At 42.4% G+C, this 27755-nt stretch overlaps 3 protein-coding genes across 5 annotated transcripts in view; all 3 read left to right on the forward strand.

Annotated features, from left to right (window-relative positions):
• The first annotated feature begins 551 nt into the window (after nt 1-551).
• c1qbp (complement component 1, q subcomponent binding protein) lies at nt 552-3278 on the forward strand. Its single transcript, XM_026373510.1, has 6 exons — nt 552-935; nt 1496-1646; nt 1880-1970; nt 2122-2217; nt 2350-2475; nt 2592-3278. Exons 1-6 carry the CDS (start codon nt 683-685, stop codon nt 2739-2741), a joined length of 867 nt encoding a protein of 288 aa, XP_026229295.1. The 5' UTR covers nt 552-682; the 3' UTR covers nt 2742-3278.
• A 1679-nt stretch (nt 3279-4957) lies between these two features.
• LOC113170650 (carbohydrate-responsive element-binding protein) lies at nt 4958-20861 on the forward strand. Of its 3 annotated transcripts, XM_026372829.1 has the most exons (18): nt 4958-5519; nt 6795-6901; nt 7014-7096; nt 7175-7264; nt 7596-7637; nt 11743-11917; nt 13211-13291; nt 15688-15845; nt 15923-16004; nt 16086-16535; nt 16656-16729; nt 17113-17365; nt 17731-17825; nt 17922-18044; nt 18267-18394; nt 18736-18859; nt 19642-19771; nt 19901-20861. In XM_026372829.1, the coding sequence occupies exons 1-18, from the start codon at nt 5185-5187 to the stop codon at nt 20062-20064; spliced, it is 2694 nt and encodes an 897-aa protein (XP_026228614.1). In that variant the 5' UTR covers nt 4958-5184; the 3' UTR covers nt 20065-20861. The 3 variants fall into 3 exon arrangements, with proteins under 3 accessions (XP_026228614.1, XP_026228612.1, XP_026228613.1); XM_026372827.1 differs by having other exon boundaries at nt 4959-5519; nt 15923-16535; XM_026372828.1 differs by having other exon boundaries at nt 4959-5519; nt 15923-16535; nt 17752-17825.
• A 242-nt stretch (nt 20862-21103) lies between these two features.
• Nucleotides 21104-27755, forward strand: part of srrm3 (serine/arginine repetitive matrix 3) — a 65022-nt gene continuing 58370 nt past the window's right edge. Inside the window, exon 1 of the mRNA XM_026372359.1 lies at nt 21104-21272. The gene's annotated coding sequence lies outside the window, so the exon portion shown is untranslated. The remainder of the gene's footprint in view (nt 21273-27755) is intronic.

Here is a 27755-nt window from a genome sequence, read left to right on the forward strand (position 1 = left end):
ATCTTAAAAATGGCCTATTTCAACATTAAGCAACATGAAATTATCAGAATATTTCAACTATAGTGCAGCACCTTGAGTTAAAAAGGTCATGTGTGTATTTATAAACAGTATCAGTGAGGTCAGGCTCTGGGTTGTTGGAAAACAGCGCCATCTTCTGGCAGCGTCACATCATTGAGCTTTAAACGATACAACGGATTCACCACATGCCACTAAAATGTTTTTGTAAACATGTTGACCTCCTGTTGACCTCCTGTTGACCTCCGTGTGCATCAGTCTCACAGATCGTGTCCTTATCTTCTATCGTAAGTAGGTATTGATGACATATAAAAACTGTAACCTTCCAGTCATTACTGAGGTCAAAACTGCTCTCACCGAGCGCTATTATGTAGGATTTACATACTTTTAAAACTCTATTTGTCCACATTATCAAATTAGATTACTTATCTATCGGATAATACTATTTTATCGTATGTGAGGATTTGAAACGTAACAATTATTGTATTTATTTTTTTTTCCGCCTGTAAAATATTATTTCCGGTGCAAAGGTCATAGTTAAGCTAGGTCAATGTGTCCTTCCACACGTGTTTCTTCCAGAAGCAGCAGTAACAGGAAGCTAGCGGCCCGTCTCGTGTTGTCAGATTAATTTATTTGTTGTTACATATTAGAATATTTACATACAGACATGCTAAAGTCCGTTGTCCGCGCCGTAGGAGCCGCTGTCCGCATTTCTTCAGCCACCACGTCCGCAGCCCGAGCTCTGCCCCGTAGCTGCCCGATGCTGTGCGCTCCAAGTTCGGCAACAGCTCGGCCCTTCACCCGGTCTCTCTGGATGCTCAATAACAACGGAGCCTCGTCAACATACCGGCCAAAACTGTTTAGTTCAAAAGGGTTAAATCCATCGGTATCGTGTGGATGTGGAGGACTGCACACAGAAGGTAAGTCAACGCGAGTCCTTGCTAGCTGAAGTTAACTTAGCTAGTTTCAGATAGCATTATATCACGAAAGAGCAAGTTTGTTGTATAAAATAGAACTTAAACTAAATATTGTTCCACTAAACTGACCTATCTCCTTTAAAAACACATTCATTCATAATAAAGTCGGTTCTTGCAGCATCGTTTTACTAGTTATCGTAACGTTAGCACTCACCTTGGAATAAAAAGTGATGCAATAAGGGGTAAAAGTATAGCACATAGTAGATCCTAAATGTGTGATTAAATCTAGTTAAATCAGTTATCAGCATGTGTCTTTTATCGTAATAGTGCAGTTTATTCCGCTTCCGTTTAAGTATTAAAAGACAAGCTTAAGGTTAGCAGCTGTGTTAGCATCCCCTGTGTAACATACAACAGTGACAGGACATAATCTAACAGACAGGACCAGCTTGAAAACGGTGTATGTCGTAGAGTAATTGATGCTGTTGAGGAATAAACTTTACCAGCCAAGGCACAGAAGAGCAACAAAAAAAATTGTCATATGACCTGCTGTATGTTTTAACCAGGTGACAAAGCATTTGGCCAGTTCCTGTCTGATGAAATCAAAGAAGAAAAGAAGATCCAGAAAAACAAAACCCTTCCCAAGATGTCTGGAGGATGGGAAGTGGAGATGAACGGCACAGAGGCCAAACTCACAAGGAACGTTTCTGGAGAAAAGTAAGCGACTTGTTGCCGGCAGCTGACGTATGGAGACTTGCCGCTTTTGTTAATAATTATTTTCTGTAACTTAAATTAGATGTAAATTAAATGTATGAAGGTCACATATGATGCAGGTGAAATGTCTGTCTTAACAACAGTGGTTTAAAATGTCCAAGTGAATATTTCTGATGCTACAATCATGCACGTGTGTGCGTTGTACACAGATTAACATATTGTTTGTTTTTCGACAGAGTCACTGTCACATTCAACGTCAATAACAGCATTCCCCCAAACTTTGAGGAAGAGGTAGAACAAGGACAGCAGAAGTCGGCAGAAGAAGAGGTGAGATGACAGATAAATCTGGTTGTATAGGTTTGATGCATGTAAAGGGGGAGGAGGGTCCTTTATACTAGGTTGTTGGATTACTGAAATGACCAAATGAAATGTGTTAATATTAAAATATATATACGTACCATCCTGTTTCTCTCTACAGCCAGAAATTGTGTCAACACCCAACTTTGTTGTTGAAGTAACAAAACAGGCTACAAAACATTCCCTGGTGTTCGACTGCCATTTTCCTGAGGATGAGGTAAGCAGAGCAGGATCCATTTCCACAGAAATCTACATGTCAAGCGGATAATATTGTCGGCAGCAGCGTGTCTAGGGCTTTTTTCTCAGATAGGTAGAAAGTAAATATTAAGGCTGGGTTTGAATTTTGCAGATGGGTCACGGTGAAGGAGAAGAGGACAGCGACATCTTTGCCATCCGCGAGGTCAGTTTCCAGCCTGAGGGAGAGTCAGACTGGAAGGAGACCAGCTATACGCTCAACACAGACTCCCTGGACTGGGTGAGATTTGAGACACTAAACAACAACAAATTATTTCATATACATAACAGTTAATGAGGCAGAGTATAGTTGTGTAAAAAAGGTGGTTTTAACAATGATTCATTGTTATTTTCCAGGCCCTGTATGATCATCTGATGGACTTCCTGGCTGACCGCGGGGTCGACAACACCTTTGCAGATGAACTGATGGAACTGAGCACCGCCATCGAGCATCAGGAGTACATCAAGTTCCTGGAAGACCTCCAAGGCTTTGTCAAATGTAACTAATGTTAGATTTACGCTAAATGTCACTTTGCCGGCATGTGTATTGAAGAGAAGTTGGAGGTAAGACTAAAGCACTGAATGACCAACACATTAGAAGCTCTAAAGAGACTGGTGATGGCGTCTGTGCAGGTGAGCCTCATTGCCAGCAGTTGTCACACACTCACCTGCTTTGGTAAAATGTGACCTTTTTTTTGTCTGTAACTTAAATAAGATAGTTTAACTTAAATAAATTAAGGCCACAAACAATGCAGGTCAATGGCGATCACTGTAAGACATGGCTCTTAATTTTAGAGTTCCTGATTTAACTGCAGTGGTTTAAAATGGTTCAGTCGCAGTTTGTGTATTTGTGAATGTTCAGTTTCCATCAATACAGAAAATGGAGAATGTGCCAAGATGTAAAATCAAAACAAAATCACCAACAATTGGAAAAAAAATCAATCCTCAGTTGAACATACGTGACAGCTTCTGGTTTTCCAACCTCGCAGTCCTGTTTTGAGTCTTACTTCTAGCTGGCTTGACAGGGGAGGCCATGTTCTCTAATTGATTTGACAAAAATAAGAAGTAAATGGCATTTGAGTGGCATATACCAGTGTGTGTGTGTTCTGGAAAACAAACATCTGTGTCAAATAAAACAATTTAATATAAATAAATTCTTATCTTTTTTGTTTCTAATGTAGTTTAGACCCTATCCCTTCACCAGAATGTAGAAAGATGACTGGAAAGAATCATAATAACCCTCTCTGGGTTCTCAACAGTTTTTACATCTGTAAGTTTTAGGGCTCGACTATAACGGATGAGGTGAACTGTTGCATACAAAATACCATGAAAGTGCATTAAATTAAATTACTTATAAATTACTCTCCAGTCACAGAAAACATACCAATGTTCTGTAATGGCTCTTTTAGTTACTGATAAATCAGGGTGAAGTCTCCTATGGTGCACCTCTGTATGTGACAGTTTGAAATCAAGTGCTCTCTGATGCTTCTTTTGTTGACGTTAATGTGATTCTGCTCTGTACCCCACTGGAGAAAACACCGTGAAGTGCTCTTTAAATGAAGATGTAACGCACTGCTCCGTGAGTTGCCATTGTAAAGAGGTGAGCTGGACGGTCTGTATCGGCACCTTTTAGTGAAAACAAAATGGAAAAGTGCCATTTAGGCTGCTTTTAAGTCTAATATACCGAAGTACAGGATTTAGCAGCCTTTAAGTGCAAAACAAAGTGGCCTCCAGTAACCCTGTGTGTGTGAGGAGTCTTGCTGCCATGCCCTTTAAAAACAGGAGATCCTGCGCCACAGGAGATGGTGTGTGATGGAGAAACCTGAATCTCTGGTAGAGATGAATTGTGTTGTTCACGCGAGCTGACCATTAGGAAAATGAAGCGTGTCACAAATCAGTTACAATTTGATCTTCTCATCTGTCCCAAAGCGGATACAGGTTCACCAGCCTTTTATACCATAAATTAACATATTATTGGATCTACGTGGATCTGCAGCTCATATGAGAGAACACAGCACAGCTCACCAGTTACTGTGTGTGCATCAACACGTACAGAACAGATCACTTAAACTATTTGTGGACTGTCTGATTAAGAGAAAGTTAACATTAACTTGGATCCATCAGAAGATGATTTTTAACACATGGATGTGAAAACGTATTACATTTTGTTGTCTGTGTCTGTTGCAACCAGAGCACACTCCATTAAAGTAATGATTCATTTGTTTCAAGACTATTATCTGAATTTAACAGACTTTATCTAGTTTAAAAATATAATTACAGTATGCATTAGTAGGAGTTTTCCTACCATTTTCCTCAGTTTCCAGTTAGTACAGTATACTCTTCATTAGTGCTGTCCAGAGGAAACATGAAGCCGGAAGAAGCTGAGAAATGGATGAGAAATAAAAAGAGAACATTGTAAATTATAGAAAACTCCAAAGCTAGAATGTTGTTTTCATAAAAACTTTTAAAACTCTCTCAAATCAAATTAATTTGTGTAGGTATTTATTTAAAATAAGTTTAGTGTGTCTGACCACTAGTAAATAATCTTCATCTTCAAGAAGCTTTGCCTGAAAAAAGTTATTAATATATTCTTCTTCAGTTATTAAAACTGATCATTCTTCCTGGTTACATCCCTTCAAACAACCTAAAACACGGAGATCTGTGTGTGAAGTGAGTGTGATTATTTCTTTTTTCTTACCTTCTATGTTTGCTCCATTAATAATTAGCCCAGCGTGAGTTGTTACGTAACGGAGCTCGAACATGCGGCCGGTCCAGAGGTGTGTTGTTGTGGAGGGACACGGTGCGTGTCCGCACACAGCTGCGGGGCCTCGCTGCTGTTCGCGCCGCTGCTTGGAGGCAGAAGGTCCTGGTGGAGGATCTGATGAAGACGGGAGGAGGGAAGGTCACTTGAGGATAAAGTTCACAGCTCTCTGGATAAGTCTGCTCCGCCATGGCGGCCAAAGGGAGAGTTTGTTCGGGCGGAGACGGCGAGCTCCAGGACAGCTCGGACTCGGACTCGGAGCCCGCTCGGGTCCCCGGTCTCGGACCGTGCGCCGGCTCCTTCGCCCGCACGCAGGTCATCCACAGCGGACACTTCATGGTGTCGTCGCCGCACAGCGACTCTGCGCCGCGCAGGAGAAAAAGCAGCGGCTCCCTGAGGTACGACTTCGACACGGTGAACAGGACGTGGTGCCAGACGTACCGGTACGGGCCGCGGAGCTCCGGGAGCCTGAGCATCGACCCGACTCTGACCCGCCTGTTCGAGTGCATGTCCCTGGCCTACAGGTGGGTCTGCACAGCTGCTCAGTGCATTTCATTTGCTGCAACATGTGTAAACAAACTGGACTCATTTGCTTCTCACAGCTACTACTGGTTTTCAACCTGCAGGCTATAACTGGGTTTTTAAGACACACACACACACACACACACACACTCCACTGAAGACAGAGTGTGTGACTAGAGATAAAGATGATAATAAAAAAACTTTTTCAGACTCTCTCCCTGCTTGTGTGTGAATGTGTTGGAAGAGTGATTTTTGCAGTCTCTTGTGCAACAGTTTAGAAAATCTTGACTGAAAAGTGGACTTTGATTCTAGTTGGCAGCACCGAAACGATTACAGTGTAACTGAGGGAAAGGAGAGAGGATCCTGAAACGATGCCCCTGACCTTTATTTCAAATCATGTTGATTTGATACCGTCGCTTATTTTAGGTCAAGTGTTCATATTACACACAGACACAGCGGAGTCCTGCGTTGTAGTTTTACTCCCTGGATAAGAAACGCTTTTAAAATGGAGTTTGACCTCAGGCTGCTCCAAGTTTGTGTGTGTGTGTGTGTGTGTGTGTGTGTGTGTGTGTGTGTGTGTTACAAGACAAAGTGACATATTTGTACGTACTTCTGTACGTCTGTGAGAAAATATCTCTGCTGCAGTTCTTAAAAAAAACAAAGTTACTATCAACCTTTTCCCCAAAGAAGATATTTTTCCTACAAATAACTTTGTGCTAATTTAGTATTTTTATAATTTGACAGTGGTTGCACAACAAACCCTGTGGCAGGGATGTTTACCAGATGTACTGTATAAACAGTTTTTTGTGGAGTAGGCTGATGGTGCCTTACTTGTCATTAATCACACTGGTGTTGATTAGTTCTTGTCCTAATAGAGTTTTTCATGCTGTCTCTGTTTTTTGTTGTTTGGCGTGTGTGAGATGCGGTGATGCTGCGCCGTTAAAAGCATGTCGGAAACGATCCTTCGTCGCTTCCTAGCAACTCTCCGAGCACCTTACATTAGGAGGTCTCTTCGCAGCACTCAGCAGGATGTGAGACACTGGAAAAACGTGCAAACAGCCTGACGGTGTGCTGGTGAATTAGCTGATTGAGCACCATTAGTCAAAATCAGGACAGGTTTCCAACAGAGGCAGCTGCAAGGCTTCCAGTTTGCACTCCATCCTCTTTCTTCTGTTTCTACATGATTTTTACATAAGGAAAACACAAACATTCCCCGTTTTCCACAAACAAATCACATATTTTTAGGATTTGACAAAATGTCCTTTTGTGTTTTGCAGCGGTAAAATAGTCTCGCCAAAGTGGAAGTCTTTTAAAGGTCTGCGGCTGCTGTGGAGGGACAAGATCCGTCTGAACAACGCCATCTGGAGAGCTTGGTTCATCCAGTGTGAGTTACCGCTCCTCCATAGACGTGACCAAACATCCTGTGAATCAAGAATAGACCAGGAATCGAGTTCTAATAATTACACGGTAACAAAGTGTGTAACTGTTGTGTTCAGATGTGGAGAAGAGGAAGAACCCAGTGTGCGGGTTTGTCACCCCACTGGAGGGCTCTGAGGCCGATGCACATCGGAAGCCTGAAGTGAGCGTTTGTTTTCTAAGGGAACATATTCTAAACTGAGTTGATTCAGTCTCAGACTTGGTATCTCTCCGTCCACAGGCGATCGTGTTAGAGGGCAGCTACTGGAAGCAGCGCATTGAGGTGGTGATCAGGGAGTATCACAAGTGGAGGATTTACTATAAGAAGAGGGTAAGAACTCCTTTTTGTAGTTAGTTCACACCCAGATAGCTCAGAATGAATGTAACAGGGACATTTATGATCACCAGAGGATGAATCTCATAACTTCAGTGATTCCCTAATCTTTCCAGCCAATGCCAAATGCCAAAAAGCATTGTTCCCATATGATATTATAAATCTTTTGCTGATCTTCTACCTTATCCTAGAGTCCACTTAAGGTGAGGCATTTGTGGTGCAGGCATTCATGTTCCCCTCATAATGAACTTTAAACCCCTTGGTGATTTCAGTTGAAATAAAATAAAATTAAATTAAAACTTACGTTCTCTCTTTTTTTCCTTTGCAGCTTCAGAAAAAGAAGTATGATATTCTTTCAATGCTACAAGAGGTATGGGAAAAGACGAATCCTGCTTTAATAATATTTTAACATGTATGGATTCTTTCTTTCTTTGGGGAAAAACATTGACATAGACAAATTTTGGCCCTCGAAGACTGAAGCTGCCCGACTGACCTGGCCTTCACCCTGCGTGCCGATGACCTGCTTCGTTTGCTTTTAAATCCAGTTAGAGTTCAATATATGATCATCAAACTCCTCTATGTGTCTATTTTTAACCCGTGGGTTTAGCAATTCCCCAGTCACCTAGAGACAAAGGAGAAGGATGAAAAAAAAGAGTAGACCCGGGCAAAACAACATGCGTCATGGTCGGACATTTGCAGGCAAATAGTGCATATTGATCACCAGAGCAACGGAAGTAGCGCCAACACACCTTCGAGTTTTATCTTTATTCAAGTGAAGTAGCTGCAAAATTCAACGTCACTTAATCAAATCTGACCTAGTTTTAGCAGTGCTTTGTTAATGTTGAGCAGCAGAGGGGCAGTGAGTGTATCAGTGACGTCACAGAGACAGACAAACTGTCAGGACAGGAGACTGTGGGGAAGCACCTCATTCTTCACAGCATTCAAATGTGTGTGAGAGTAACATGTGGCCTTGGAAGTCAGAGCCTATTCCCTCACCTTTGTCATCATCATTCCCCCGTTTCTATTCAGATTTTCTGTGTAACTAGAACTAGAACCCACTTTTTATTTAGGGTCAAAATTAAGACCACTGTAATGATAATAATGTATCCAACTGTCTTTGGCTCACATTGTTCCTGTGTTGTGTGGCACTTCAAAAGACAAACACAATCAGCGTGAGGTCAAAGATCAAGAAACCAGGTTTTTATGCTCTACAGTCCTGAAGTGCTGTATCGCCTTACTCTTATCAGATTACATGGTGTGACCAGGAAAGACATCTTAATAGAAAATCCAGTGTTGATGTCATATTCTTTATATCAGTCTCCAACTCCGCCTCCTAACTCCTAATTTGAACTGTACAGTCATGTTCATAATTATAGGAACAAAGATAGAAAAACAAGGTTTGCCTTAAGTACTTGGATGACAATTCTTTCTCAATGACTGTCTGAAGTCTGGAACCGATGTTTAGGATCAATTAATTTCTTCCATTGCGATGCTTTGCTAGGTTTTTACTGCAGCTGCCTTCAACTGCTGCTTGTTTGTGGGTCTCTCTGCCTTCAGTCTTATCTTCAGTAAGTGAAAAGGATGCTCTACTGGGTTGAGATCAGCTGACTGACACAGCCAGTGAATAATATCCCAATGTCTTAGCCTTTAAAAACTCTTGGGTAGCTGTTGCTATATGTTTTGGGTCATTTTCCATCTGCTATATGAAGCGGCGTCCTATCAGTTTGTGCAGTATTTGGCTAAGTCTGAGACGAGAGTATAGCCACATTTCAGAGTTGGTCAGCAGTTACTGGTCCTACCAACCTGCCCAGTGTTTCTCCTGCTTGTTGTTGTGGTTTTTTGTTGCCTGCTGTTCTTTTCTCTCTTCTCCTTCCACTTACCCCAACTGGTCGGGGCAGACGGCAGCCCGGCCTGAACTTGGTTCTGCTGGAGGTTTTTTCCGTTAAAGGGAGATTTTCCTCTCCACTGTAGTTTAGCACTTGCTTAAGTGGGATTGTTGGGGTTTCTATATCATTTTGCATACAGCTATTTTTTAAGGTCTTAAACCTTTAACACTGTAAAGTGCCTTCAGATGACTTCTGTTGTGATTTAGCACTATACAAAGAAAATTGAATTAAAAATTGAATTGAATTTATCCTGGTACTTTAATCAGCAGGCAGGTCATCAATGAGCACCAGTGACACAATTCTATTGGCGGCCAAACAAGCCCAATTCATAACACTGCCTCCGCCATGTTGGACACATGATGTGGTCGGCTTTGGTTTCATCAGTCCAAAGAATCTTATTCTTATTCCTATAGCCTCTTTATTTACATTGATAAACCTTTCTCTTGTTTGTAGATTTCACACACCTACAATACCTTCTCAAGAGGGTTCTTGTCTTGACTAGTTGTTCTTCTTCACAATGGACAGAATTCTCTATTCATCCACTTCAGTTGTCTTCCACGGTCTTCTAGGACCTTTGCTGTTTTCCTTCTTTTTAAAAATGTTCCAACTGTGAATTTGTTATTCCAAATATTTCTGCTATCTCTCTGATGGGTTCACTGTGTTTTTTTTTTTAGCCTAATGATGGCTTCCTTTACTTGCATAGACACCTTTTTGGTCCTCATGTCAAGAGTTCCAATAAACAGCTATCAAATGCAAATGTAACACTCAGAACCACGTCCATGCCTTTTACCTGCTTGATTAGTCAGTCATGGACTAATGAGGGTAAAGGCTGCTCCTGGCAGCTGGTTGTTAGACATTTGTTCCATTATTTATAAGCCACCAAAAGGGGATGTGTGTGTGTGTGTGTGTGTGTGTGTGTGTACTAGCTATAATGACTGAGTAGTTAATGGCACAGTTTTGTCAAACCTCTTAAATTAAACCTAAAAGACTTGACTCCGCTCACAACTTGAGTGCTTGATTTCAAATTCAGAGCGGTTGTCTACAGACAACAAATCATCGCTCCAATATTTACGAACGTGACTGTAATTGGCTGTATAATTTCAGCCTCAGCTTCATCCTCATACATCCCTTTAATGTGATTTACACACAGGATGTTGCTTCTTTTCTTTTTCAACCTTCATCAGTCATTGTATTTAAGAAGAACTTTGCATACAAATCCATTACAAACCCATGTTACTTTTTGGGCACCTACAGGCACAAAGCAGATATTGCACATTTACAAGAGACATCACACACCCACACACGAGTCAGTCCAGTACAACATCACTAACTATGATCTTAATGCTAAAACATATAATTGAATTAACGCCTTTATTGACAATGTCAACAAATACTGAACATTATAGGCGTCATAAAAGTAGATTTTATGGCAGCTGTATCGCATTATATTAGATTACGAAGGCATCCCTACATAATATTTTTTTTATATATATACAAAATGGGTTGGCACAGTATTTGGCACATGAGGTGCACAAAGAATTGTTGATTCTTATAGTTTTCCCCAACATTACTCTGACATTTGTGGTTTTGAATAAAAAGAATGAATGTTCTCCTCGGGTTGTGGAAGATTCCCTGAAGTTCTAAATTTAAAAAAGTTCATTTTTTAATTTGACATTGTTCTGTAGCTGCTTTAAACACAAGAGCACATGAATGATCTACCACAGATCTCTGCGTATAAACTTGTGTAAATCTCATTTTACATTATGATTATGATATTCATTTAGTTAATTATCTGTAATGTACCACTTGGTTGCAGGAAAACATAAAAATGTAAATAAGGACCATTTGATATCCTCATATTATATATGCATGCACATATTTCTTTGACACTGAAGCAACAGCAGTTTGTGTTTTTAGGGGGCCTAAGGTTCTACTGTTTGCCTGCACGTGAATGTGTCTGCCAGAATTAGGTCAGGGACAAAAGGCTGCTGCTCTTATTGAAATGGTGAGACGTCAAAATAAAGAAACGAACAAAGGGGACATAATGACAAGCCATAAGGGGCTAGTGTTTTTGAACAATATGTCAAAAATGCTTTTTCATCATGCAGCGCACACACACATGCATATGCACAAACAATCTTACCTCATTTCTACTTGTACTCACTTATATTCTTCCTCAAAGAAAATAAATCGAGAGGCAAATACAAGAGGGGGTGTCGTGCGCTTCGACGTAATCAAACTAGTTTCCGGCTCAGTCTGGGCTTCCCTATAAATGTGGCCCCAGTCTTTGAGGTGCAGGGAAAAGACGAGAAAATCAGGGTAGAGAAAAGCACCTCAAACAGGGGGACAAAGGCTCGGTCCGAAGCTTCGTTGTCTGTGAGTTTTTTTTAACTACAACATAACGATGTATTATATTATATGTATACTTTACAGTATCAGGTGGCTGTTTGCTGTTTACATAGATTTTTCTTCCAAATGTTGGATGTACACAGGTGGAGAAAACCAAATTCAGTTCTCTTTGCAGGGACATAGACTGGGGATTGTCATAGATGCTGAGTTTGGTTTTGAACTCTGGTTGATGTGCTCCAGGGTCAGATCTGCCAGGCCAATCCGGAGAAATGGTCCAATCAGATGTATCAGGAGCCTGAGCCCGCGCCGGTGGAGGCCCACATGTTTGACCTGGACTGCCTCCTGTCCGACATCTCCGACACCCTGTTCACCATGACACAAAAGCCATGTCCCTGGGCTGGTGACCGACACAACAGTGAGTTCTCATGCATGACTTTGCACCTGTCTCACACGCAGTAGCATCAATTGATTGAAAGCCATAGTAAGAATAGACGGCTGCTCGTATGTGGGCTGCATGACAAGATTCAAGCCAGTACATTTGGAGTGTGTATTTGTCTTTTAGCTGCATCATGATGCTGAAAATAACTTCCTAGTTCTCTTATTTATTTATTTATTTAATTTGTTAGTCAGATAAATGTCAAAATTGAGCTTTATTTCATCTTTACAGTAACCTAGAGCTTAAAGAGACAGTATCTCACTTTATTCAGATATCATGACCACAGTCCTGTAGAGACATGACAAGAAATCAAATTTAACTCTATTTACCGTAGCTACACTGTCCCAAAGTAACAAAACTTTCCACATGCTAAGATGAGAACATCATCCCAGAGATTATTTACTGCTTTGCCGCCCCTCGGCCTGGACAGCTTCATTATCAAGGGCAAAATTAATTCCTAAGTTTATCAAGTTATCCTTGAGGATAATTTAAAAGTGGCTTTCCGCCAGCTGAAGTTGAGTAAAGTTGGGTGAGCCAGTAGGACAATGACCCTAAACACTGTAGTAAATCTACTAGAGTATGACTTCAAACAAACAAAGTACAACGCGTGTGTGTGTGCATTTGTGATTTAGATGACACTTCTATCCCATTTTAAAAGAAAACCATGTCATTTGACAATCTTGGTTTAATCAGAACACCGAATCTTGTTCTTTACAATCTGAGAGTACTTCAGGTTTTTAGTTTTTCTTTTTTGCAAACTCTAAGCAGGCTTTCGTATGTTTTGGACTGATGAGAGGCTTCTGTCATAAAGCCTAAAAAGGATGCGATGATGGAAATTTGTCCCATCTCCACACAGGAGATGGATCTCAGTAAGAGTGACTATTGAGTTCTTGGTCTTACTAAGGCCCCCTATTGCCCCCTTTAGCTGGGCGACTAGCTCTTGGAAGAATCCTGGTTGTGACAAACCTCTTCCATTTGAAAAATATGGAGGCCACTGTACTTTTGGGAACATTTTAGTGCAGCAGAAGGTTTTTTTTTTTTGCACCCTTTCCTAAATCTGATCTTGCAACTGATCCAGCTGATGGTCACAATGACCAGCCAGTCAGTAACCGACACTACAAAAAAAGAAGTTCCCAATAATGAAAAATGACCACAAACACCTTTCTCTCTCTCTCTCTCTCTCTCTCTCTCTCTTTCTCTCTTTCTCTCTCTCTCTCTCTCTCTCTCTCTCTCTCTCTTCGCATGTCTAATTGTCATTCCCTTCCTTTCCAGCCTACACTACTAATGCTGATATCATCCAGCCAGGCCTGAGTCCACTGCAGCCCAACTTGGAAGACTTCATGGATATACCAGGTACAGTCCACCCTCTGTCTTTCAGTCTGTCTGTCTGATCATGTTGTCACAGCATGGCACACGAGGAAATATTCCCTATAATTTAGCTTCTTATCTGATCCATCAAGTTTCAACTGCTCATTCAGTGCAGTAAAATAGATTTTATGGCAGATGGACAGTGTCCGAACAGTTAGACCTACGCACTTCCTATCATACAATGATTCTAAGAACTTATTCTGATTTGTTTTTCCACGGAAGCAGTTACTTCATGGAGATAGCTTTATGTTGTATTTTCAGTGTTTATTGTTGTTGTTTTTGTTTTTTGTTTTTTGTTTTTCATACTAGCCATGCACCAATATGCTGTGTCTGCATTGTATTGTTTAGCTTTCAGGAGAAAATGAAAGGATGGGCTGGGGGAGGGACTTTCCTTCTCCTAAACGGGCTCAGGTTCACCTCAGTGCAAAATTCCAAAGAGTTTAAATTAAATTAACCCACATCGATGTAGTGGGGATCTTAACTCTTTCTTAACAAACCTTTCCTGTGTTTGTCCACCCTCGACGCTGGACTGTCCTTTTTTCTTTTGTTTTAGCTCAGGGGGCTGATGTTGAGCAACCCATTTTCTAAGATATTGCTTGTTGACGCAGTCAAGAAGCTGCAGAATAAGAAGCTAGCCCACAGCAAGAACGTCACACAGGAGAGAGGAAGCAGGTTGGAGTTTGGTTTCTTGCTCAGGGGCATCATGGCTGCTGCTGTTTTGGCCTTTATGCTACTTTCAGTGAAGCAACCCAGCAGCCCCCTGGCAACACACCAGCCAAACTAACTTCTGCCCGCTGCCATATGTGCTTGTCTGTGTGTGTGTGTGTGTGTGTGTGTGTGTGTGTGTGTGTGTGTGTGTGTGTGTGTGTGTGTGTGTGTGTGTGTGTGTGTGTGTGTGTGTGTGGCTTCAGGACACAGCATTGGCAGTGTCCTGAGGGATCAGCTGTCTGCCTCTCTTTTGGTCACAAGGTCTAGTGAGTTAGCGAGTGTCTGTCAGAAAGACATTACCATGTATTTTATTTAGACACAATTCTGCTTCACTTTATCTGAAATGTGGATCAATTGTCTGAGGCAACATGTTGGTTTCTCTTCGCTGAGATGGAAACAGAGATAAACTGGTACGTAATCTCAGATTGTGCAACATTTCAGCTGTGTGTCTGCAGTGCTCGTATCATGCTGGAGACTGAGTACCGTGCATGACAGTGATAGTCGTTCGGTTCCATAAAGCTGGAATCAAAGTCTCGTTGATTGAAGTGAGTTAATATTTGTCTGCTTAACTGGTCAAAACCTGAGCTGCGTCAGATGTGAAGGAAACTGCGTGTAGTCACAGCATAGCTCAAAAAACAACAATAACAAAACAACGTGACAACACATACAGACGACTTTGGAGTATTTTGAGCAGCGAGTTGTTGTTTTGGCTCGAAGCTCTTGTTTTCTGTTGGTGTTTGAATTTTACTGATTTGTAGCTTCTCTTATCTAAATTAAAATGACACCATTTGTGGTCAGTGTGGGTAACGTGTGCCAAATGAAACTTCAGTTGCACAAGTTTGCATTGAGTTAAACGATAAAAATTCAGACATTTGGTAATAATAAAAACATTTGACATCCAGTGTTTGCAGTGAGTAACTTTGTATGTACGTATGAACCAATGTTTACCTAAAAACAGATGAGTGGCATGCTCACATGCACGGTTAACTGCAGCCGAGCTGATTGGGAGACAGTGGAACAGCAGAGCTCGAGGGGAGGGGCCCCGTGACTAAGGTAGATACAGTATTGAGAAAACCAGAACAGAAGTGTGACACCCGTTAAACTCTGCTTGTTTTATTTATGCCATCATCTTGGGTAAGATATGTACAAACCCCATTTCCAGAAGAGTTTTACTAAAAAAGTTTTTTTTAAAACGACATTTTCTTATTTGTTAATTTGCTTGTTTATCTGACGAATGTACAACAAAAATGTATTCTGTGTTTTTACTGACCAACTTCAATTCCATGTAAATATAAGCAAATTAAAATCAATACACAGTTACCACTGTGTTGCATCACCTTTCCTCATATTGACAGTCTGTCATGTTCTGGGAGCTGAGTTGTTGCAGATTTACAGGTGGAATATTTGCTCTTTCTTGTTGGATACCAGATTTCAGCTGCTCAACAGTCGGTCACCGTCGTCTGATTCTCCTTTTCATGAAGCACCTCAGAATACATTACTAATGTTTGTGTTGGAGAACTCTGATAAAGTTTGATAGATGCTTAAACTCCTCAGCTGTTACCAGTTAACCTGCTAATCATCCTTAATGGTGCTTTTCAGTCTTATTTTACAAACTCATAAACTTGTTGAGATTTTGTGTCATTTATCTTTTTTATTGTGTGGGGTTTTCTCAGACATCTTTATGAACTACCGGAGCCTGTCTACTGGAACTGAGCAGACTGGTTTTGCTGACTGTGGCTATTTTGAGAGCTCGCCCAGCGCAGCGTTTGGTCCAGCTCCCTCCCCTGTGGTAACAGCTCCTCAGCTTCTCATCAACACGCAGCTGGCTCAGGTACCGCCGCTGTTACCACCTCGTCCCGCTGCAGAAATATTTAATTAAACATAATAGCCTGAATCTTTCTTTTCCAGCCTGCTCTGGCATGCGACGACTTGCCCCAGGCCTCGTCTTCTAGGACCCAGCCAGAGCAGACCAGATCAGGCCAAGACTGCAGTGAATACCACACGTCCAGCATCATATCCACAGCCATGCCATATGGTCCTCAGTCTTACTCTGACCCACCTGTTTCTACAGCATTCACCAGCAGCATCGCACAGCCGGCCACTTCAAGCGTTCCCTTTTTGTACCCGCTGCCGTGCAACAAGTTTGGTTACTATGCAACCACCAGCGCGACCTCCACTGTCATCACTTACACTGCCTCCACAGCGGGAGCGCAGAGCTCTGTGCACCAGACTCACAGCTACCCTCACACACAGGACGAGTATCCCCAGATGCCGTACCATTCTCTCGGTTACCCGGCTGGGGTGGCTGACCCAGTCCATCCACCGCCGCCCTCTGTCAGTGCGGGCCACTGCTTCTCAGTTCCAGAGCAGGTGGCTGTCAGAGGGGTCAGAGGGAAGCACAAGCAAAAAACGGGACGAGAAAGGACAGTTAGGCCCACCGTGGCCTCGGCTGGCCCTCCATCCACTGACCCCACACCTAGTAGCTGCCTGGCTAAACTGCTCTCTTCCAGCACCTGTGAACGTGAGTCAGCTCGCCCCTTTGTTTTGTTTTCAATAGTACAGTAGTTAATAAGCAGACAGATGTTGTGGTGTGGGAGTGTTTCTGTGAAAAAAAAAAGTTGTAATTCTTTCTCTGCTTTAGGAAAGCCGACAGTGGGATTTGATACTACTTTAGTGACAGCCAAAGGTCAGAGGACATCATCTCCCAGCTCCCCGGTGAGCCTCTCATTCACCAGCAAGTCTTGATGCAATAAGAAATTAAGGAGGAATAGAAAAGAATTATTTGAAGTTTAGGAAAATCTGTCTGTATGGTGAATCTGAAGCTGTAGTCCATTAACTGCTGGCTGTACCGTCATCTCTGTCATACAGATGTCAGTGATACCAGCCTTCTCATCCAACTCACTGCACAGCACCAGCACATTTAGTCAAATTAAAATTAGAGAGCTAAATTTTCATATAATTTTTCTTCATTAATAGCCCCCACTGTGGACTTAGTTAACAAAGTTAACATATTGACCATGAAGAAGTCAGTTAATGATATTGTTTACACATACAGCAGACAAACACGCAAATGAAAGAGCGTCTGTGTTTTGTATCAGTCGAGCAGCAGCACACGTGTTGGAGGAGCGTCGTCACAGCTGCACCATGAAGCTGCGTGGCCTGCAGCCATTCCAGTTTTAACGCCTCTGCACAGCCAGAGCAGTCATAGCGGACCCAGCACCAGCGCCGCAAGAGGCTCGTCTGCCCTGCTCAGCCACTGTGCCCCTCAATCCAGCACAACCCTTCTCATCCCCAAGACTGAGAAGCTATCTCCCGTCCAGCTATACAGCGTGGACAGAAGCAGCCTGACTGGTAGGCCCTCGTCACTCCAGTAAAACATTTCTCGCTTTTTGTAAACGTACAGGAATCTCATCGAGTAAGAAAAGGAAAATGTCTACTGCTGAATGTTTCAGCGATGTTGACATATTAAGTATCCAGGTGAAAACAGAGTGATCCATGTGTCTCTAGTAGACAGGTGGCTTTAGATTCTTTTGTCAGTTCTTTATTTAGCAAACTCTGTATCTGTGATGAAGTTTCTTTTTATCTCTCAGCGAACAAACCTTAAAGGATTTTACTACGTCGTAATTGTTTTCACACAATATTTTATATATCTAAGCACAGTGTCTATTTACAGTGTACGTTGTGTGTATGCATATTGTTATTTTTGTTTACTTTAGTTCATTTTCCTGGACATGCAGGCCAGACATCCCCACCACACCCTTTAGACAAAGCCTCCAACCCAGAGTCCGGACATAAGATAGAATCCAGTAAGGTAGGTCATATGGTCTCATTAATTACCACATATCTGTGTTTTCAATTGGTGCATTGCGACATTTGCATAATGTCAATGTCAATGTGCTTTCTGCAGCAAACACAGACCAGGAGGGTAACTCACATCTCGGCAGAGCAGAAGAGGCGTTTCAACATCAAAGTGGGATTTGACACTTTACATAACCTTGTGACAACGCTCAGCTCTCAGCCAAGCATAAAGGTACTGTTAACAGACATTTAGCAGCGTTAGGGGGGGATGTGCTGAAAAGTGGAGGCAAAGGGGATCACAGAGGAGTGCCGATGAACTGATGCCTTACCTTTAGAAATGATATGATGTGTAAATGCAGCCAAAGACACACCTTCCTATTAGGAATGTAACCACACTAATCTGGAATATTTGTGTATAATCCCTGTGGTAATCCCCCCTGGTCTGCTGGCACAGATCAGCAAAGCCACCACACTGCAGAAGACGGCTGAGTACATCAGTAAGATGCAGCAGGAGAGAGCTCAGCTGCACGAGGAGGCTCAGAGGCTCAGAGAGGAGATCCAGATGCTCAACTCTGCTATCAAGTGAGACCTTTAGCTACACTTCACTCCTACATACCGAGTGTATACAGTATGTGTGTGTATTTCCACTAGGGCCTGGTGCAAATCTAGGTTTAGCATTTTATCAAGGTGACACTGTGGATGTTCACATTTTTTGGCAGTTGATCAGTCTCCAATCCCTTACACTGGAAGATTATTTAGAAAGTATTAATAATCTGATTGATCATCTAATGATTAAACATAGTTCTAACAGATACGTGACTTGTTTTACTAGACTTATTGAAATGTGTTAACATCAGATATTTACCTGCTGATATGAAGATGCACTGAACGGTTTTGTTCACTCACCATGTCGGTCTATGCAGTTCGTGCCAGCAGCAGTTACCAGCTACCGGTGTGCCCATCACGCGGCAGCGCTTTGACCACATGAGGCAGAAATTCCGAGAGTACGTCCAGGCACAAACTCTGCAAAACTGGAAGTTCTGGATCGTATCCTTTAAGATTGTAGATCAGCACAGCAGTGAACTGCACACTCTTCTGGCCTCTTCGGTGTTTGGAGGAATATCAAATTGGGTTTTAACTCATGAAACGTTTGACTGAAACTTTAAATCCACGAGCTGATAACACAAGACACTGCGCTAATCTGGACAGATAAAGGGAAAAATACTGCTCCTGAAGCATCACAGGGAAATTTATCCCTGAAACGGACCTTTGGTACAGCACATATAGTACATTTACAAACCTGGGTTTTGACAGAGTCAAGTATAACACTTTAGTTTTAATGCAGAAAAGCACATTATTCATCTGAGGAATCTTAGTGTAATCAGGGAGATAAAAGAAATGTATGTATGTTACATAAAACAGCATTATGTAAATTTTATAAATAACTTTACCCTTAATTATAACTTAATCCATTACTGCTTCCCTTATCTTGCAGGCGAGATAAGAAGATTAAAGTGTGTTTTTTATCAAATGTATCTGTTGCACAGAAACACCTTGAGGGTGTTCCCTCTCTCTCTCTGAATATTAAGGTGTTTTCTATGGTTCCTCTAGAAACTGTGATTATATCTTTATCTCTTATGATGATTGGTTTTCCAAGAGGTTATGTTCTCTTTGCACAAAGTGAAGAGAGCAACCAGATGTGTATCCATCCACAGTTGAAAATAGTGCCAGACAAATCCACAGTTTACTTTTGTTTGTGTGTTTTTGTTAAAAACTACAATGACCGACTTTAGACTGGAGACAAAGTGCTCTCCTCAACTCATGAACAGTTCAGTATCATCATTGAGCCACTGTTCGAGTCCTATAATGGAATGGTGTCCACTGCCAGCATGGAGGACCTGTGTCGATCCACTCTGTCCTGGTTGGACCAACACTGCTCCCTGCCTGCTCTAAGACCCAGTGAGTCCAGTACAGCTGGTTCCTTGAATGAATTCTCCACAGTGCTATAATGTTGCCGTCGCTCCATGTGTTTCCCGTTTTCCTCTCACCTGTGACCTTTGTTGCTTCTGTGTGTGTGTGTCCACTCAGTGGTTCTGAGATCACTTCGTCTCCTGAGTACCACCACTGCCATCCTTACAGACCCCAGCCTAGTGCCAGAGCAGGCCGCCCTCGCTGTCACTCAGGGCGACCTTGAAGCAGCCCTGGAGCACCCTTTACAGCCCACCACTCTGGACAGCACACACCACATATGACCATTATGAACAGACTCAGTGGAAACGGATCTGGATCCCTCCACAGGGCACGGGAGAGCGGGGGAGATTATTAAGAGAGACTCAGCACTAAGCTCGGAGATTATTAATGAATGATCGCTTCTGAATAAAACTCATAACCTGCAAAAGGAATGTGTAGAAAATGCACAACATTATATTGAACTATATTTTATATTTGCTGTAATTACGATTAAGGTACATTATAGTTACACATGTAATTATTTCTCAGTCTGAAAGTTTTCACACAGACATTTTGACTTGTCATAGCAGGAGACGTTACTAATAACTAACAATGGCTCTGTTGTATTCAGCTGTCACAGTACGACCGGACAGTGAGTCAGTACGCATACTGCACAGCTGTGCAATAACAGCATTATTATTATCATTATTATTATCATTATTCATTTTTAGATGTAGTAACAAAGCACATTTACTCAAGAACTTGTAATTTACTGGAGTATTTCCAATGTGTGTTACTATTATCCAATACATTTACTTTAGAGCTTTAGAATTTAAATTCTAGGCTTTTAATTCTCTTTTTGCTAGTTTTCACGTCTGACAGTTTGTTGAACTGTTGAACTCTTAAGCAGCACATTTATGAACAGCATCAGTTCAGCTCTGCATTGTTTTCTCAGTGGAGTACTTTTAGTAAATGTAGAACATATACTTAACACCTAGTGGCACTTCTGTTTGTATGGCTGCTTAGAGTATTGAGTGTATATGTACTTCTAACACTTTTCCTACCAGGACAGGTCAAAACGTCCAATAAAAACAGCCTTTTTGTCTCACATCAGTTCCATCTTAAAAGGTCAAGGCTCTACTGTAGTACATCAGAAGCACTGCGGTGTCACGCCGCTTGGTGGCGCTCTCCCAGTGCGCTTGACCGCCCGTCGCGGTGCGCTGCACACGCTCCTCCGCTCCGACAGGGGGCGCGTTGCCCGCAGGCGGGGCCGGATGAGCTGAGCGTCGGGTTTTTGTCCCCGGAGCTCCTCGGTGCGCTGTCCACTTCAGCACCACAAGCCGAGCGGAGGCAGCGGGGCTAGCTAACGCTGAAGAGGAGCAGCTCGACACAGCGGCGCAGCATCAGCACCGACGCCGACTCGAGTCCAAAACCCCCCAAATTACCGACAAATACCCGGTGATATCAGCCAGAAACGCCCACGACGACGAGGCTGAGCCGTGCAGAAAAGGTAAGAGTTTGCGAAGAAGCTCAAATAGGATCAAGTTGGTGTAGAGAGGGATGATAACGGGAACCACCGCTCCTCTTCCTGCTTCATAAATACTGTATGAGGGTGGTGTTTGCTTCGCATTTGGCTTTTTATCTGCCCCCTAAATACCCACGCTGCTGTTAGTTGATTAGTAAAGGAGGGCAGCACGGAGGAGGAGGCGGCTGTGGCGGTGTTTTCTCGGGGAGCCCGTGTTCGCTTTGCAGATGGTGTTTTGTAACTCGTCCGTTTCCGCTGCTGCACCGCGGCCAGCTGCTGCTTCTCCATCCCCAGTGTCGGCTGCAGCGGGACACCCAATATCACCGTCCCATTGTATCGGTGCCTCTTTTGTGAATGGATTGGGGACCGCATCGTGTCGGTGTTTATTTGTGGATTCCTCGGTTCATATACAAAGCCTGGTTTAAATTAGGGGAGTGGGAATTATGTGGAATAGGATTTACACACTTGATAGATGTTTTAATTATCACAGTGCGGAGAGTGCTCTCCTTCATACTGACTGTTTGGTTATGTGGCTGTGTTATTATTAAAGTACACACTTTGTTATGAGTCACACACACACACACACGATTTTTGTGATGCTGAACTTTGGCAGTTTAACATTTTACAATTAAACTCATCCGCTAAGTTTGGCTCAAATGTCAGGTCTCATGAGAAGCCAAAGTGTTTGCAAATATTTCCAAAATGTGCTCTGGGGGGATGTTAGCGTTTGCCGTGTGAAACTTTGATCCATGCACAAAAGCAAAGAGCAGAATTATGTTGAGCTGCAATAATTAGTTCATTAATCCATGCATAAGTCAGTTGTCCAGGCAAATCTAGATTTTGTTTCCAGTCTTACTTGAATATCTTTGGGTTTAGGATTGATGCTCATACAACACCAGACATAGTATGTCATTGTTCACTCTTCACATATTATTTTATAGACAAAATGGAAAACCAGATAATATAAATTGAACTCCCGTGCTGTGTCAACACATTGTGTAAACTCCCAGGATGTATTATAACGTATGTGAAAACAAATGCGTAGGCATCTTATATCATATAATAATGATGCATTTCATAGCACATGTTAAATTCCCATGTGGTGGTTGTAGTGCCTGTGACTCCTCTCCTAGAGCACTGATTGTTATATTTTGATAATAATAATAATCCCACCAAAGCTGAAACAATGGGTTGCTGAATCCATTAGTTGAATGACAGAGATAATTAGCCACCGCTTTGCTAGTTAATAAATCAAGTCATTTTTCAATGCCAAAATGTAAAATTTGTTGTTTCCACCTTTTTAAAATATATAGTATACATTATTATTATTATTATAAGTATAAGAAATGTGGAGATTTGACGGAATAATGATGAATATTTACCTTTTGCTGACAGTATATGAGCAAAAACTAGTATTATTGATTAAGGGAGATAAACAGCAGATGAATCAATAGTGAGAAGAATTGTTGACTGCAGCGCCAGTTCATCACAAAAACACACAACCCATTAAGCTGTTTTAAATTACACCACGACATGCAGCTGTGTGACAAAATTCACAAATGCCTTCTGCAGTCCATGCCCACATAGCAAATGTGTGTTTGGCTCAGTGCTTATGAACACCCTGTGAATCAGTAATCAGCGTTCAGCTCGTGACATGCTGCTCGGGGAAAAAGGAAATGTCAGCAGGAGCTGCGTGAGTGACAGGACAGTGACAGTGCTGACCAAATACTCAGCTGCATGAAACGTGAGTACCACTGTGCCGGCCCTGCAGAACTAAAATACCGAGTGTATCTGGGAAAAGCAGCCTTCCATTTTGTGTCACCGCACCGCCATTGGAGAGATAGGCCCAGGTGAGGTAAGAGGCTGATAGAGGGATTAGCTTGTATTAGGATGTGGTGTGAGAGACGTGCCAGTCACTCTCGCTCTATCTTTCTCTCCCCGGCCGTCTCTCTGCACAAAGCGTCTGTCACCTGCCTGCTCTGCATTCACATTGTTCCTAGATAAGCAGATACTCCCACTCTTCCCGCTTTGCAGGATCTCAGTGGTTCTCCTCGCTGTCCCTCCTCACTGTATGCAGCCACTATCACTGCGCGCCCTGCCTCCCTGCGCTCTCCTCTCTTCTCCTCTCATCGCGATGGCAGATACACACCTCTCCTCCTGTCCTACGTCCCTCTGCTCCAGCTCTCCTGAAGGGTGAAGCCTTGAGGAGAAGGGGGACAGTTGAATGGGTGGCAGAGAGAGCATGGCTCATAGCTTTTACCAATGCACAATAGTCAGGCACAGTTTCCCAGTGTGGTCCCATAGAGTGTTTAAATAAACATACAAGCACAGCAGGGGTGTCCCTGCCAAATAGACTCACTTTCTTTAGAAACAGGAAAATCAGCTGGAACATTTCTTTCTGATTCTCCTTGAAACTGCACTTGGGCTGGCGGGCTACACTGTATGTCTCACTGCAGGTGGTAATGCCTTCATGTTTTATTGAAAGGTTGTGTCAGTTTGTGTCTCAGATCCACTTTGGGACTATTTCTAGCTAAAGATCTAAGTTTTACTGCTTTATCATTTGGGTAGTACGTGTGTGAAAAGTCCTTTTAAGGAAGTTGTGTTTGATTTTGGCCATTTCTTTAGCAAACTTGTCACGATGAGAAGAGTAAAAAATTGAGCTGAACACCAGTGGGAAATTAAACACACTCAACATTTATTACAGAGATAGTTGAGACATTTCATGCTGATAAGAAGGCTCAGTTTGTCAAATGAATATTGGTTTTCTTCAATCAGTTGTCTCTGCAATGCCGGCAAAACTTTTAAATTGTTTTTTTGACCCTTCACATCATTTTGAAACTTGTCTGTTTTCCTCATTATTCAGTCAGTGTGTTCATTAATGATGGTCACGATAATAACTAGCTGTAAATGATCTCTCACAGAGGCATGAAGCAACTATTTTTTCACCATCTGACTTCCTGCTAATATCCTTTGTTAGTGTCACACAGAGAGAAATGAAAAATCTAAATCAAAAACTGACTGCACAGACCCAGACTCTTACAACATGTCCACATGTTGGGGAAGTAATGTTATTACAAACTTGAAAATCCCTGTAAGATCACTTTGTTTGTTCCAGTCAACTGTAATGTTTTATTCTAGCTTAAAGCAAAGGTAACGATCAAAGCATCCATATGTTATCCTATTTGCTTTTCCTGTTAGGTCTCCGGGGGCTGCTAGAGCCTATCAGCTGTCTCTGGGTGAGCGGTGGGGTGCATCCTGGACAGGTTGCCGGTCTATCACAGGGCTGACATAATGACAGACAAACATTCCCACCTATGGCTAATTTAGAGTCACCAATAAACCGAACCTACACGTCTCGGGATTGTGGGAGGAAACCCATGCAGGCAGAGGGAGAACATGCAAACTCTACACGTAGGGATCTGTTAGTGGGCACTAGTACACACCGGAGGGATTATTACTGCAAACATAACCTTTTTACAAATGGGCGACTGACCTTTAAGACAGATTTCAATCTTTTAATCACAAAAACTGGTCAAACAGACACATGTACTGTATATTTACTCACATATCACATTCTCCATTACTGTACTGTCAGTGCAGATATGAAAAGGACACAGTCGCAGTGGTTTATTTGAAAGATAATTCACATTTAGGTTTCACTTTCTACCCCATCACTACAGGAGACATCCTCATGTTTTAAGCTCCAGCCATCTTGTATTTGAAGAATCATTAGCAGCTGCTGTAAGACCACTGGTCTGGATAGAGATCGATAGCCAGCACACTCCACTCTGGCTGCAGTCCTCAAGAGGCTGTTATGAGCTCCGTGCTGTTGTTGATGCCGCCATCAGAACCTGCAGTGGCCCTCTCACAGGCACAATGCAGCACCTTCCTCTCTTTCATTGAGCTTACCTGAGATTAATCACCCTCCTCCCCTCTCCCCCCGTACCAAGGAGGCTTGTGTCACAGCTTTCAGACTGACAAAATAGCTCACCACACTTCCCATGAAAGCACATCCATTTTTAGTCCTCATTCTTTAAGTACACACAAACAGGTGCACGCTTTTTTAAAGTCTGACTTCTCACTACCTTACAATAGAGCACATGTTGTCATGTGTTTATTTTGTGCCTCTCTCTATGTGAGATTGTATTATTTTGCTTCCACTCGGCATCCCCGCGAGTTTGAAGCTTGCACTGCAGCCACAGCAAATATCAAGCAGGCTGGTATGACTCATTTCAATAACCAAATCACTCTGTGAGTCGGTTGGATGGGGATGAAGATGCCAAGATTAGCCTTGTGTCATTTTTTTCGAGCCCCTCCTCCTTTCCTGTCCTCTTTAAATCACACCTAGCGCTCAGAGGTGATTGAGGGTTTCTTTCGATAGTTTGGATTTGAGATATGTGTGCCTGTGATGTAACTTTAGGTTCCACATCAGCCTCTCACTGTGGAAAGCATTTAAGCAACTCGGAAGATCAAGAGAGCGCCTGCTTCATCTCCTGATCAAAGAGAGCTTAGCCCTAGATTCATCCCCATCAAGAAGCAGAAAAACAATAGCTAAAATTTAGATTAAGCACGAAAAACTAAATAATTCAACCCAACTTTTCCTCTTGTGTGTGTGTGGGTGAGTGTGGTTTTGGAACTTTGCCCTTTGCGTGCTGATAATTGTTACATAAGACAATGTTTTATTCATTAGTATCCTCACATATAGCATTGCTAAATTAAATATTTTCCTTATTATCCATTCAAAGTGGTGCATTCTTTTCTACTACACAGACCTGTGTTCTCGGATGTGGTGTTTTGTGTATGTGCTAATCAGTGAGTGTGTGTGAGAGAGAGAAAGAGAGAGGCAGAGATGTGTGATAAAACAGACACACAAAATTGCGTTATTGAAGTCAATACAATCATGAGAAACGGTTGCGCTCTTTACGAGTCTGGGCCCGTTTGAAGCTGTCACCCAGTTACTGCTCAAAGGGCGCTGTTTGACTGCTTGTTAGCCATCTTTGGGCTCTGTATGTGTGTGTGAGAGAGAGAGAGTGTGTGTGTGTGTGTGTGTGGTACTGTCCCCTAGGGATCCCCTTCTTCTATCCCACTGACTTCAGAGCTGCTTTGAAGTTCCTTCTCAGAGTAGAGGTGAAGGGTAGAGAAGAGAGAGAGAGAGGAGTGGAGGGAGGGAGACAAAGTGGGGGTGGGGTATGAGGAGGGAGAGCAGCGGAAATGTTTCATTTTTATTCCTGCTCATCTCTCAGCCCCTTTTTCCCCTCATAATTCAAAAATGATGTCACAGTGTGCATGGTGAAAACTAGCTGGAGACTAAGTCCAGAGACCCTGGTGATGCCAGGACTGAGCTGTGTGAGGAATCTGCAGCATGTTAGGGTGGTCATGTAGCCGCTTTCGGTCCGCTGATGAATAATGGAGGGGATCAGTGTCTGGTTCCATCAGGTGATCCCGGTGTACTTTTCCAGAGTGCTGTATGTATGTATGTGTGTGGGTGTGTGTGCATGCGTGGGTGAGTGGGTGGGTGTTTGTGAGGGTGGGTGTGAGGGTGAGAAGAATGGAGAGAGGCGCAGAGAGAGCAGCTGCTACGCCAAACACACCCTCAACACAAAACCATCTGCCGTGCTGACTCCAGAGTAGTAGCATGCACGCATACACACACGCTGCCCCTAATTCTCCTTTTAGCAAGCACACACAAAAAGAGACAGTTCGACTTCTTGTACAAAATTAGCATCCAGTGCATATTTATCTGTTATTTTGTCTGTTTGCAGTGAAGATAAGAAGTTAAATATTATTACTCTCAAACTGGATTTGTTTAAAATATAATTTGATTTCAGCGATTTTTATATGAGGTCAGTAGAACAGTTCTCCCTGCAAAAAAATGAATAATATATCTAATAATATATCTAATTAACCTCTGATGTGTGAAAGCTGTGGAATAAATGACTGCACTGTGTTTTAATTAGGAAGTTTGCTTTATCCAAAAGCCACAATAGACCAGAAATTTAAATGAGCAGCCCAAAGCCAAACTTGAGCTCTTCAGCTTTGCTGTGGGAGATTTACACACACACACACGCGCACACACACACACACACATTTGCAAAACACACATACGTTAAATGCTTTATTGATGATGCTTTATTGCAGTGGAGGCTGAGGGACAGTTGTTTTTGCTTCTCAGCATGCCTCAGGAAACCTGCTAAATCCTGCAGCGGTGAAAGATATTGTAGATAAAGCAAAAATAAATAAATAAATAAATAAAGTGAGTGGGAGAAATGATCCTCTCAGCAGCCCACCCTGAGTTGTCATAATCCCGAGTGGGTGAGGTGGCGGAGAGCATCGGGTAGATGATGGCTCGAGGAGCAGCTCTCAAATGAGGAAATGAGACACAGCCTCAGTACTGGCTTGTTTGGTCAATTACTAACCTCTCAACCTCTCCCCCATTAAAGCAGTGTGCTTAATATAATCCCCTACTAG

Source organism: Anabas testudineus, chromosome 14, assembly GCF_900324465.2.
Source record: "Anabas testudineus chromosome 14, fAnaTes1.2, whole genome shotgun sequence".
NCBI classification, from domain to species: Eukaryota; Metazoa; Chordata; class Actinopteri; order Anabantiformes; family Anabantidae; genus Anabas; species Anabas testudineus.

Coding starts and splice junctions, on each gene's coding strand:
- c1qbp (XM_026373510.1), top strand. CDS start 683: ATGCTAAAGTCCGTTGTCCGCGCCGTAGGAGCCGCTGTCCGCATTTCT. Junction 936..1,495: donor TGGAGGACTGCACACAGAAG/GTAAGTCAACGC, acceptor TGTTTTAACCAG/GTGACAAAGCATTTGGCCAG. Junction 2,476..2,591: donor ACACAGACTCCCTGGACTGG/GTGAGATTTGAG, acceptor GTTATTTTCCAG/GCCCTGTATGATCATCTGAT.
- LOC113170650 (XM_026372827.1), top strand. CDS start 5,185: ATGGCGGCCAAAGGGAGAGTTTGTTCGGGCGGAGACGGCGAGCTCCAG. Junction 7,265..7,595: donor GGATTTACTATAAGAAGAGG/GTAAGAACTCCT, acceptor TTTCCTTTGCAG/CTTCAGAAAAAGAAGTATGA. Junction 11,918..13,210: donor GGCTGGTGACCGACACAACA/GTGAGTTCTCAT, acceptor CTTCCTTTCCAG/CCTACACTACTAATGCTGAT.